The 14,321-nt window shown below is 41.2% G+C and overlaps 1 protein-coding gene across 1 annotated transcript; it reads left to right on the top strand.

The window, feature by feature from the left end:
- Positions 1 to 4,557: 4,557 nt before the first annotated feature.
- Positions 4,558 to 6,759, top strand: LOC140185885 (uncharacterized). The gene is made up of 2 exons (XM_072239688.1): positions 4,558 to 5,357; positions 6,021 to 6,759. The coding sequence occupies exons 1-2, from the start codon at positions 4,688 to 4,690 to the stop codon at positions 6,062 to 6,064; spliced, it is 714 nt and encodes a 237-aa protein (XP_072095789.1). The 5' UTR covers positions 4,558 to 4,687; the 3' UTR covers positions 6,065 to 6,759.
- The last annotated feature ends 7,562 nt before the right edge of the window (positions 6,760 to 14,321 follow it).

Genomic DNA, 14,321 nt, shown 5'->3' with positions numbered 1-14,321 from the left:
TGAATATCTGACTGGCTGCTCCGAAACCACCAAACTGCAGATGCTGAACGTCTGACAACACTATAAATACGCTGCATATTCCCAGCAGGTCAGGAACAACTGTCGAAAAAGAATCAGTTATCATGCCAGGTACATCAGAACTGAATCATAAGTTATTCCAGTATTTCAACCTGACCCTGAGAAACCCCTTGAGGGTCCTGTATATTTCAGTGAAGTCACTCACCATCTTCTAAGTTCCATACAAGCCTCTCTGTACTTGCAATGGCTGAACTTGCAGACCATACGGTTTTGGGATGACTGTTTGAATATCATCTGTGTTCAGTGGAAGGAAGCCGGGGATCACATATTGCTCTTGATCGCCATCCCAAAATCTCTGGCATGAGCTGCCTTTTGCAACCAAACAGTCAGTGTCTCCACAGGCAGGAGGAATGTGAGCAACATGCAAGATGATAAGAGACATAGATCAAGAGGACAGCCAGAGACTTATTCCCAGGGCAGAAACAGCTAATATGAGGGGACATAATTTTAAGGTGATTGGGAGAAGGTTTAGAGGAGATACAGAGGCAAGATTTTTACACAGATTGGTGGGTGCATGGAATGTGCTGTCAGGGGTAGTGATGGGGCAGAGACACTAAGAACATTTAAGAAACTGAGTTAGGCACATGGATGATAGATAAAACTAGAGGGCTATGTAGGCAGGAAGGGTTATTTCTGAGTTATAATCTATTGCACCTACCCTCTGGAGCCTCTTCCAGTCACAACAAGGTGATAGACTGTTCAAAGTTCAAAATAAGTTTATTATCAAAGTTCATATATGCCATCATACAACCCTGAGATTTGTTTTCTTGTAGGCATACTCAATAAATCTATAATAGAACAATAACCAAAAGAGAATCAATGAAAGACCTCACCAATTTGGGCGTTCAACCATTTAAGGCAATGTGTTGTCGTTTGTTGCAAAAGACAACAAATGGCAAATTCAAAGAGAAAGAAATAATAAGGATAAATAAATAAGCAAAGAAAATTCGAGAACGTGAGATGAAGAGTCCTTGGAAGTGAGTTCATAGGTGTGGGAACATTTAAATGATGGGGTGTGAAGTTGAGTGAAGTTATCCCCTTTGGTTCAAGAGCCTGATGCTTGAGGGGTAATAACTGTTCCTGAACCCGGTGGTGTGAGTCTTGAGGCTCCTGTACATTCTTCCAGATGGCATCAATGATAAGAGAGCACATCCTGGAGAGAGGGGGTCCTGATGCTGGATGTTGCCTTTCCTGCAACAAGGCGTGGTGTAGATGTGCTCAATGGTGTGGAGGGCTTTACCCGTGATGGACTGTGCCGTATCCACTACTTTATGTAGGATTTTCTATGCAAGGGCATTGGTGTTTCCATTCCAGGTGTGATGCAACCAGTCAAGTGCTCTTCACTAAGCATCTATAGAAGTCTGTCAAAGTTTTAGGTGTCACGCTGGATCTCTGCGGGCTCTTAAGGAAGTAGAGGCACTGCCGTGTCTTCTTCTGCATTGCACTTACATGCTGGGTCCAGCACAAGCCCAAAGAATTATCAAAATAGTGGAATTTAAAAATTTGAGGGGACGATGGTATTGCATGCTGAACTGTGGGCAATAACAAGCATCCCGATGTATGCACCTTCACTGTCCAGATGTTTCAGGGTGAAAAGTCAAATTATTTCGTAGATAGGGTCATGGAGTTAAACAGCCTGGAAACTGGCCCTTCTGCGCAGCTGATCCGGAGCCACCAAGACGTCCCATCAAACCTTTGTAGTGGTGTGCTGGGTCCATTTACACCAGTGAATGCTACCTCTCTGGTTTCACGTGTACGTGATGATGCCACGACCTGTCAACCTCTTCGTAATCCACTAGTGAGGTGTGTTGTGTTCTTTATATTTATACGTACCGTGGGTTACTATTAAAGAAACATATTCTGGAAGAATTAGAACTTTTATTTACAGCAATAACTAAAACCACGTTTTTACCAAGCCATGTTCTAGATCATTCTATCATTTCTGCGCATGCTCAGAACTCTTTCCAATCACGTTCTGACACATCATATCACCACATCTTCCTTTCCTTAAAAAGAAAAAACAATTAGCAACATTAATCAAAGCAAATGCATAATTTAACATATCTCTATCAGTCTCTCTGGGGGTTTACGAACATGAGGAGACTTCTGAGTGATTCACACAGTTGTTGTATTTAATTGTTATTTCCATGTTTTGTCTGGTCTGCATCAGTTAACTGAAACTCTGAAGTTGGCTCTTTCTTAAGGTCTTTGCAATTTCTGCTTAACACTGCACCTTCTTCTGTTTGGACCATGTATGATCTGGGTTCTATTTCTTCAAGTATTTTAGCTGTCTGTGTCCATGTGTTCATTTTGTCTCCTTGTCCTTAAGACAAATGTCTCCTTAGATCAGTCAATTCACGTTCCACTGCTTCCTTATACTGTGCCCACTGTGAATGGTCTTGCTCTAGATGGCGACAAAACTGAATCTCATATTCTCAGTGTCTCTTTCATTATTGCTTGCATTGAAGCAACCTCCTCCTGCCATTGTTTTTTCACATCATCAGTTGCCTCCTGTTTGGTCGTCTGAGGCACTGCAGCTACTGATTTTATATTCTCCATGTCAGCATTTGCCTCCATGAGCTGGACCAGTAGTCGAGTTACATCACCTTCTGCTGACGGTAATGCAACAGTCTGTCACTTCAGCTCTGTTTTCAGTTGATGACGTAATGCAAAAGGCACTTTTCTTTATAGATATACTATGGGTTGCACTGTGTTGTCAATTTTAACCGTGTGGTCTCCTGGAAGACAACCAGGCCCTTTGAACAAGTCTTCATACTCTTTCATCAAGTCACTATATTCTGACTCTGTGTCACTATCCAGGACTAATCTCTTTTCACCAAATTCAGTCTCTCACAGGCAGATAATCCCAGTATTGACTGTACGTTCTTTGGCACCTCCACAAATGAAGGTGTGTGGACCATATTTTTGTGATATATTTTAGCCACACATTTTCCTTTAACTGGAATGTCTGCACCTGAATACCCTGTCACTTTTATATTTGTCGTATGTAACTTTAGTCTTGGCTTTAATGCATCAAACTCAGATTCTGCTGAACGTTTACTTGTGCTCCAGTATCAAGTTTAAACAGAATATTGTTTTGGTTCACTTGCAATTGAATAGTCCACTCATTCTTATTTTGTTTGTCTTCACAAAGCACATCTATATAAAACTCCTTAAGTTCATTTTCAAGCACTGCATTTACTTGTTTCATTTTCCTCCTACTTCTGCAACAGCGTGAAAAATGGTTACTCTTACCGCAGTCATAGCACATTTTCCCATACGCTGGATACTGTTTTGGCCGATGCTGCCGTCCACAGCGATCACATAGCTTATTTATCTCAGATGATGTCTTGCTCTGTCAGTTTCATTGTCATTTTATTACTTCTTCTAATATGTTCACGCTTTTTTACAGCGTCTATATTGAAGCTTTCAGTGAAGAGCTCCCTAGACTGTGATGTCACGGTTTCCGAAGCTTTGCAGCGCATCGCAGCTTCTTCCAAATCTAAGTCTTGTTCTCTTTACAGTCTTTCTCTCAGACCATTATCCCGAATGCCACAAACAATTCTGTCTTTAATGAGAGAATCTGTCAGTTCTCCAAACTCGCAAGTCTTACTTCAGTGTTTCAACTCCGTAACATATTGATCCAGCAGTTCTCTGTGCACATGTGAAAAATTTATGCCTTTCGTACGTCACATTAAGCTTCGGTATACAAAATGCTTCAATTTTGTTCATTATCGATTCCAACTTCAAATTATCTTCCTTCTCAAAAATAAAATGATTATATACCTCAATTAGCTGGCTCATGGCGTAGTGGCATCAGTGCCAGACTTCGGAGCGAAGGCTCCCGAGTTCGAATCCAGCCAGCTCCCTTGCACGTTTTCCATCCGTGCTTGGTTGAGGGTCGAGCTAGCATCTCGGCCTCGTAAAAATAACAAAGCCTGCTAAAAAAACACCGTCATGACAGCATCCCGATGACTCCACTCGGAGTTAAGGGCTTTCTTCTTCTTCTTCTTCTTCATACCTCAATTGCGTCATCACCTATTACATGAGTAGAAGCGCAGCTTTAGTTTTTTCCCAGTTTTCCATCAGCTTTGATCGCCGATAAATATATTTCAAAACATTGCTTGAATTTTCTTCAGTTCTCAGCTACGTTCCCAGTCAGCTGAAGTGTTGGTGGGGGTTGCAAACCTTCTATTTGTAAAACTGTTAGCGAACACCGAAACAGTTCGAACTCTTTTTTCTTTGATTATCTTGACTCTCCCGTATTATTCTTTCAGACCGATTTCTGACACCATGGTGTGTTCTTTATATTTATACGTACCGTGGGTTACTATTAAATTATTCTGGAAGAATTAGAACTTTGATTGACAGCAACAACTAAAAGCCATGTTCTAGATCATGGTATCATTTCTGCGCATGATCAGAACTCTTTCCAATCACGTTCTAACACGTCATATCACCACAATGTGATGTCCAAAATATTTTCTGTTTCATTTCCTTCAGTCCCGCTCTTCCGCGTCTGCCTGTCTAGTTCCAGAGGAACACCCACGAGTATATAGAAGTCTCTCTCAGCAGCGTCGTACCACACGGCAAGTGGGCAAACAGAACCATGTTTAACCAAAGTGAATGGCATACGACTGGATCAGCCAAGGTTGGAGGGGAATCATTTTACCCCAGAGTTCATCTGCGCTACGAGAATTGGGATACAAATTACCAAGCAACACCTGACTACACCTTACTGGACATCGATGAGACAGACCGACCTACCTTCCAGCCCACACAGCTCTCCCATGTCACCACCTTCGGCGCTGCCATAGAAATCTTCTCCAGCAGGAGATTCACCAGCCAAAAGTGGAAGAAGATTGGAGAGAATGTGGTAGAACGTTTCTCCTGGTGGAGTTTTGAAATAGACCAGCCTGAGATAGAGAGAGAGCGAAACAAGTACCGAGAGATCATCGATCGCAAAGCTCAAAACACGGACATATTGCGCCATTGTTTCAGCTCTCCCGCTTTCCAGCGTGGATCCCGATATGGCAATTTCAAATTCACCTACGATATTTCGAGTCTGATGGACATGTACCAGAGATCCGTGTGCGCTGGGCAGCCGCCCGAGGTGCGGGTGTTGGGTACGTTCAAATACAAGCAAGAGGTGATGCATGCTGTGGTGGTCTCCTGTCCGGGAACCTCCCTGTCCACTGACTTCCCCGCCATACCCAGTGATCCCGAGGCGGTCATTTCGAAATCAGACCAGGGCTGGACGTGGAGACCCGATTCGACTGGTAAGACAATTGGTTCAGCCACTTCCTACTACCCGATTTCCCGACTGTGGGATCACGTCGGCATCGCTTTCCACCTGCCCGAAGGATGCCCGGGATTCCCGGTACCCCCTGGAGTCCCTCCCCTGACTTACTGTGAGATCATACCACCAAATATCAGCAGGTCCGACCCCTTAACAAGGGAAGTATTTGTTCGGTGTTTGGTGAGATTGTGGAAGATCTGGGAAGCAAACTCCCAAGCTGACAATGCAGAAGGTGCCACTGGATAACTGGGTTATTACAGCAACCAGTCTCTCCCCAGCTCTCGCCTCAGAGACTCACACCCACTTCAAGCCTTAACTCTTTGTTCACGTCCTCTTGTCGAGACTGGGTTGTAGCCGCCACTGGCGGGCCGTTCCTCAAGTCTCACCGAACAGGAAACCCCTCATCTACCGTTAGCAATTGTTGTAGCAACTGTGTACATTTGTAAGTATCCATAATGATTATTATTTACACATGTTGCAACTATATCTTGAAAAATCACTTATCTATTTTTCTGCCTCCTTTTGAATAATTTACGATCCACCTCTGGTGCTTCACGCAGCAATGGAGGTAGCCCAGGAAGAGGCACTGTCACACTTGTTGTCTTGTTGCTAATTAATTTCCTTTCTGCTTTTCCTTCAATAGTCCGTGCAAGAACTTCAGATTTCCTTTCTTTAGCATGGATCTAAAAGCTGTTTAGTTGGATGATTCTCTCATATCGATCCATCATCCACAGGAAATGCTACTCCGATACTACTTTCTTTTTCAATCATTTTATTAGTTTCATAAAATATAAACATAACATAATAGTAGTACAAAGTTATTGGGAATACATTGTTATAATTAACATGAGTAATTATAAAACCTAAAAATACTTAATACTCCGATAATACGATGTTAGAAAATATATGTGTAATGGCTTCTTTGTAATGATTGACTGCCAAGGCTAATGTAATGGCTTCTCTGTAACGTTCGCTGCTGACGTAACGGTTTCTCTGTAGCAGCAATGTTTGGGTTATGGCTGGAGATAACAGGATTGTGGATGCATGTTAGCCAATCAGGATTTTGTTGCCCTGTCTTGTGATTCTGGAAGCAGTTGATTTTGCGGGCTTTTGCCAGAGGGAGAGAGAGAGATGAAGAGAGAAGACATGAATGGAGAGATTTGGTAGACCGCCGGACGGGGTGGACTCAGAGCGGGGGTCCGAAGGTCAGCGACACTCGGAAGACACCGATGGTGGAAGAAGGACTATTCAGTGAGCTCCAACTTTGTGCACAGACTGTTTATTATTAAATCTTATGATTTGGGCCCTTTTTCTTTGATATTTGTTTCTCTACTAACCATATAGTCAAAGTAAGAGTTATAAAGCTTAATCATTTAATCACATATTGTGTACTGTTTGTTATTTCCGGGTACTGATTTGTAACAGGGGACACATCGTGCAGCATCCAGCCAAACGAGATTTGTTAAGTTTGGCTGGGCAGGGGGTTCTCACCCCCTGTATTAAGCCACTGGGCGAAGTGAGTGTAAAATATGTTTATTATTTCGAAATAATAAATTTCCAGAGGGGTTCAATTTTCCACAATTTGTTTACATGACACAGATTTCCCTTCTGGCACCATGCTAGATCTACCAATTTAAATATCTTTTATCCAATTTGGCATTCGACCTCTAATTCCTAATGTATATAATTTGATGGTCAAACCTTCCTTCCATATCATATCACATTCTTTTTCCACATCAGACAAGACTGCTCCTGTGCTTTCTCTGTTGAGTTGTGCTCTCCTCACCTCATGCTCTAGATATAATATCGGGTGATGGGTCCTCTTCCTTTGATACTTAAAAATACCGCATCTTGTTTCGATGTAATTTGTCAATATCTTATTAAACATTTTACCATGATTTTACATGAATGTGAGGTTAACGCTATTGCTCTTTAGGATTTTTGCCTGGTTTATGTCTTGGAACTATACTTCCTTCTTTCCATTCCTTAGGAAGTTTTCCTTTTTTCCCCATACATGGTTAAGTAACTTCCTTCCCATTCTCACTCAAATTAGATAATATAACGTAACTTGTCTGATGCTTCCCAGGGGATTGTTTGTCCTTGTTAACATTCTAAATGCTCAATTACAGCCACAATAAGGGCTGATCAGGAGTCCGCTTTAACTAGTCCAGGATGAGGAAACCCCGTGACAGTCAAAATAACCGTGATGAGATTATACAGAAAGCGCATGGGCTTAGCGACTCTAGTACGACAACAATTAACAAATACTGGCGTTCTAGAAACCTCAGAGCCCAAAGCTTTACGGCTCACTGCACAGGCACGCAGGGTTCATGAGAGTCCTATGGTCTGTCCGAATAGTGGTCGTAGAACTCCAGTCGCCGGGGGATCAAGTGAAGGCACAACAGTCTACAAACACTGGAATCTGCAGGAACAAGCAATGTTCCTGAGGAAGTCAGTGGGTCGAACAACATCTGTGGGAGGAGAGGGATTGTCGATGTCCCGCACAAGGTTCATACTCAAAAAGTCGATAATTCCTTTCCCAAATGATATTGGTGTATTATTGTCACATGTACCAAGATAAAGTGAAAAGCATCTTTTGCTTACTGTTCATTCAGGTCAGATCATTACACAGTCCATTGAGCAATAACAGTGCTAAGTGCAGTGTAAAAGCTACGGAGGAATTGCATTGAAGGTAAATGATAACATGCACAAACATAATCAGGGAGATGACGAAGTCAAGAATCGATCTTATCTCACAAAAGGTCCATTCAAGACTACAATGACAGTGGGATGGAAGCTGTCTATGAGCCTGGGGGGATCTGCTTTCTGGCTTTTGTATTCTCTGCCTGATGGGAGAGGAGAGAAGAGTGGAAGAAGTTGAGGAAGGGGGTCTTTGATTATGCCGGCTGTTTACAGAGGCAGTGGCAAGTATTATCAGACTCCATAGAGAGGAGGCTGGTTCCTGAGATATGTTATAGACATAGAGCATTACAGCAATGAGATGGGTCCTTTGGCCCATCTAGTCCATGCTGAACTGTTACTCTACTGTGCCATTGACCCACAGCTGCACCATAGCCCTCCAAAGAGACCATGGTAGCACAGTGGTTACCGTGGCGCTATTACAGTTCAGGTGATCTGGAGTCATATCCAGCCAAGTCTGTAAGGAGTTTCACAAAGAAGAGAAAATCTGCAGATGCTGGAAATCAAAAGCAACACATACAAAATGCTGGAGGAACTCAGCAGGCCAGGCAGCATCTATGGAAAAGAGTAAATGATTTGGGCTGAGACGCCTCATCGGGACTTGAAATGAAGAAGAGAAGTCAGAGTAAGAAGGTGGGAGGACGGGAGTTTCTAAGGAATTTTTACATTTTCTCCATCAACTGCGTCTATTTCCTCCGAGTGCTCTGGTTTCCTCCCACAGTCACAAGACATACCGCTGAGGAGATTAATTGGTCTTTGTAGATTGTCCTGCAATTAGCTGAGTATAAGACCATCACTCTTTCTGGGGCATGGGCTGACACAGCTCACCAGAGTTGGAGTGGAGCTCCCTCTACACTTTCCCATCACACACTCCCAGGACAGGGACAGCACGGGTTAGATACAGAGTGAAGCTCCCTCTACACTGTCCCGTCACACACTTCCATGGCAGGGACAGCACTGGTTAGATACAGAGTGAAGCTCCCTCTACACTGTCCCGTCACACACTCCCAGGACAGGGACAAATGATAAATAAAAGAAGAAGAAAGAAAGAGAAAAAAAAGTTTAGTTCCTGTTTAACCATTGGCTCTGCTATTCTGTGACCCTGTCAGCAGAGGGAGCCAAGAGACTGAGAAGAAATTTTTTTCTACTCATCCACCTGATAAAACTCACTAAATCCATGGGTATTGTCACTTACAAACTTGCTGCTCTTTTCATCCAGGCATCAGGACTCTGGGACTGTACTCGAACATTGCAAAGTCCCAATCTTTCATAGTCCTGTATCCGGCTTGTCCAGTCCAGGGCAAAGGAGCAATGGGACAGACAGACAAAAACAATGAAAGACTGACAACTATGGAGAGCCGGTAACACAGAAATATGACGAAATGCGCAAATGCACAGGATACCCCTGCTTCTTTTTTTAATATTTTATTTTATTTTTAAAGAAGAAATATAAGGACTCAATTAATACATATTGAAAAAAATTATTTCAAATACATTAATAAGTCCGCGAGAAAAAAAAGAACACCTATCCCAACACCATCTCCCCGCGTTTAGAAATAAGGAGAGAGAAAAAAAAACATAAAATACAGAGGAAAGAAAAGAGAGAAGAAAAAAGGAAAGAGAAAAAAAAGAGAGAAAGAGTAGGCATCCAGCTGTCAGAGTCAGTTTAAAATACAAATTACAGAAACTAGCTTATAATAAGGGATATATTATTTTTTTAAAATTAAAATAAATAAATTAAACAATCTGGGCATTTAAGTAATCCAAATATGGTAGCCAAATCTCAATGAACATAGTGTGTCCATTCCTAAGGGTATAAGTAATCTTCTCAAGGGGTATACAACTTTGCATTTCTTTATTCCAACGATCAATTATGTACAAGGGAATCGGATTTCCATGTTACCACTATACATTTCCTGGCAACTGACAACGCAGCTTTAATAAATTTGGATTTATTCCTGGGGAGTTTAACTTTCAAAACTGCTAAGTTCCCCAGAAGAAACAATTCTGGGTCTAGAGGGAAATCCATTCCCAGAATCTTTTCCAGTACCTCCTCCAGATCTATCCAAAAAGATCTTCATTTCGTGCATAGCCAGGTGGAATGCAGAAAGGTACCAACATCTATGCCACACCTGAAACACTTGTCAGAAATTTCTGCTTTATTTTTATGTATTTTTTCAGGTGTGAGATAGAACTGATGTAAAAAATTAAAGTGTATCATTCTGTATCTAGATTTGATAAGAGTGGTAACACTATCCAAACATAGATGTGACCTACTCTTCCTGATCTTGTTGACTCAATTTGGGAAGTTGTAAATTAGACAAGAAATCATCAATTTTCAGTGAGTCACCCACTGATTCTGATTTATATAGTTCCGAATAGAACTGCTTAAAAGTATCATTTATTTCTCTTGGCTTATATGAAATCTACCTTCCCCTGTTTCAATCGCATTTATTGTTCCGGAGGTTTCTTCCATCCTCAGTTGCCAAGATAGTACTTTATGGGTTCTCTCTCCTAATTCATAATATTGTTGTTTTGATTTTAGTATCATTTTTTTCTATTCTATAGGTTTGTTTTGTGTTATACTCTAATTTTTTATTTATTAATTTTTTATAATTTTCCTCTGTTGTTAAATTCTGACAATTGTTTTCTAATTGTGTTATTTCTTTTTCCAATTTATTTAATTCTATTACATATTTATTTTTTATACCCTTAACGTATCCAATTATCTGTCCTCTTAAGTATGCTTTTAATGTTTTTAATGTGTCCCACAATAAAAAATTATTGGCAGTAGAGGGTGAGTTCGTCTCACAGAACAATTCTATTTGAGCGCTAATAAAACTGCAAAACTCTGGTCTTTTCAACAGCAAAGGATTAAAATGCCACCTATAGAAGTTTTTTGTTTATCAGGCATTTCAACTGATAAAATTATAGGTGAATGGTCCGAATCATGTCTGACAAATCTTATAGAATTTTTTGAGGATGTAACCAGTAGAGTGGATAGGGGAGAACCCAGTGGATGTGGTATATTTGGATTTTCAACAGGCTTTTGACAAGGTCCCACACAGGAGATTAGTGTGCAAACTTAAAGCACACAGTATTTGGGGTATGGTTTTGATGTGGATAGAGAATTGGTTGGCAGACAGGAAGCAAAGAGTGGGAATAAACGGGACCTTTTCAGAATGGCAGGCAGTGACTAGTGGGGTACCGCAAGGCTCAGTGCTGGGACCCCAGTTGTTTACGATATATATTAATGATTTAGACCAGGGAATTAAATACAGCATCTCCAAGTTTGCGGATGACACGAAGCTGGGCGGCAGTGTTACCTGTGAGGAGGATGCTAAGAGGATGCAGGGTGACTTGGATAGGTTAGGTGAGTGGGCAAATTTGTGGCAGATGCAATTTAATGTGGATAAATGTGAGGTTATCCACTTTGGTGGCAAGAACAGGAAAACAGATCATTATCTGAATGGTGGCCGATTAGGAAAAGGGGAGGTGCAACAAGACGTGGGTGTCATTATACACCAGTCATTGAAAGTGGGCATGCAGGTACAGCAGGCGGTGAAAAAGGGGAATGGTATGCTGGCATTCATAGCAAGAGGATTCGAGTACAGGAGCAGGGAGGTTCTATTGCAGTTGTACAAGGCCTTGGTGAGACCACACCTGGAGTATTGCAGTTTTAGTCCCCTAATCTGAGGAAAGACATTCTTGCCATAGAGGGAATACAAAGAAGGTTCACCAGTTTGATTCCTGGGATGGCAGGACTTTCATATGAAGAAAGACTGGATCGACTAGGCTTATGTTCACTGGAATTTAGAAGATTGAGGAGGGATCTTATTGAAACGCATAAAATTCTAAAGGGATTGGACAGGCTAGATGCAGGAAAATTGTTCCCGATGTTGGGGAAGTCCAGAATGAGGGGTCACAGTTTAAGGATAAAGGGGAAGCCTTATAGGACCGAGATGAGGAAAAACTTCTTCACGCAGAGAGTGGTGAATCTATGGAATTCTCTGCCACAGGAAACAGTTGAGGCCAGTTCATTGGCTATATTTAAGAGGGAGTTAGATATGGCCCTTGTGGCTAAAGGGATCAGGGGTATGGAGAGAAGGGTTCTGAGTTGGATGATCAGCCATGATCATACTGAATGGCGGTGCAGGCTCGAAGGGCTGAATGGCCTACTCCTGCACCTATTTTCTATGTTTCTATGTTTCTATAGTAGTCTAGCGGCATATTCTGTTTGATTTATCCTACTTTCTAGTTTAGCTGATATTAGAAATAAGTCAATTCTAGAGTAGGGATCATATTGTTTTGAACAGAAAGAGCAGTCTCTTTCCCTTGGATGCTGCCATCTCCAAGCACCTATTATATTCAAGTCCTTCATGAAGGCCAGGGTGGTTTTTGCTGCCCTGACCTTCACGACATTTTTAACTGATCTATCTAAACTTGGATCCCGACAAAAATTGAAATCCTCTCCAATTAAGACATTTTCATATCCTTGAACAACTTCCAAAAAATATTTTGCATAAATTTCTCATCCTCATAATTGGGAGCATATATATTCAAAAGTGTCCAGGATTCTGAATATATCTGACAAATGACCATAACAAATCTCCTGACCAGATCGATGATAGTACTCCCACCTTCACTGGCAAATTCTTCCCTATCAATACTGCCACTCCTCTGGCTATAGGATTAAAGGAGGATGCTATTACTTGACTAACCCATCGTCTCTTTAATTTATTATGTTCTGTCACTGTAAGATCAGTTTCTTGAGGAAAAGTAATATCAATATAATTTTTTAAAGATATGCCAGGACCTTTTTCCTTTTTATCGGTCCATTTATCCCGTTAACATTAAGACTTAAAAATTTAATTGTCTATTCATAGTTATCAGATTTTATTGTTTGATAAATCCCGCCCACAAAAAAAAGTATAAATTAATCCCACTTCTTTGAGTGACTCTTTGAGCCCGCCAGCTGACGTGGTGTACTGGGGTGTGCCACTTGGAGGCAGACGTGAGAGATTTAGGAGATGGACGGGGACTAGCGAGGCCCGCCCAACATACAAGGTAGAGTGCAGCTGCCAGACATCGAAGATACTACCTCTGTTTCGAGCCCCCTACACCCATCATGAGCAGAATCAAAAGGAAAGGGAGTCCACTTCATTGTGTGTGGCTGAATTGAAGAGATTGTCTGAGCATTCTCAGTTTGGGCTCATTATGGGATTAATGAAACATTAAGAGATCATTTGGTTTGGGGAATCTTAAAAGAAAATATTAAAAACAGCTCCTAACTGAAGCACTGTTTACATTCAAATGAACACTGTTTCAATGGAAGCTGCAGACAGAGGCACAATTGAGTTGCAGTCAGGAATGAAAGCGAGTGTGAACAAAATTGCAGCAGATAAACAGAAACTGTCCTGGCCATACCAATGGTTACGGTTGTGACAGGGGCTGAAATACACCCAACAAATGCAGGTTTAAAGGTGAAATTTACAGGAAATGCAGTAAACCAGGAGACATACCACGAGCATGTCAGGCAGACAAAAGTAAATGGACTCCACAGAGCAGAGAAAAAGATGAAAGTTCAAGTTGCAGTTTCAAATAGAACACTAATCTAAATGCTGTTGATGAAAACTCTGAAAATGATGAGAATGACACAGGATTGTGTAGCCTTGAGATTTAAATCATGAAAATAACCAGTAGACCAGCAAATTAATTAGTATGGTATTGGACCCTGGTTCAGCTGTTTCAGTTATGCCGTAAAATAAGTTTGAATAGCATTTCAAAGATACTGAACGGAAGCCTGCAGATATCCAGATAACTGAGGGCTATTACCAGAGAAAAGATAACAAAATGAAATGAAATATCTTTATTGTCATTGAATAGTACAATTTGTCATGCACCAATACAGTGAAAATCAGTTTGCAACTCTCAAACTCAATGCTGTAAAACAACAAATAAAATAAATAAACAATAAATAAATCAAGTAACCAGCCAGTACAAGCAATGTCCAGCAGTACAAAAGCACAACTCAGATGCATGACAGCCATAAATCCAATATTAAAGTAGCAAAATAACAAATTTATGGATGATGATTGATCGATCGGTTCAGAGCAATTATAGCTCTGGGGAAAAAGCTATTTTTCAGTCTGGAAGTGCGGGCATAGAAAATCTTATGACATCTGACAGATGGAAGAAGTTCAAACAGATGATTCCATGGGTGTGTATTGTCCTTACAGATGCT

Source organism: Mobula birostris, chromosome 21 (assembly GCF_030028105.1).
Source record: "Mobula birostris isolate sMobBir1 chromosome 21, sMobBir1.hap1, whole genome shotgun sequence".
Lineage (NCBI taxonomy): Eukaryota > Metazoa > Chordata > Chondrichthyes > Myliobatiformes > Myliobatidae > Mobula > Mobula birostris.
This window is presented reverse-complemented; position numbering and strand designations above follow the sequence as displayed.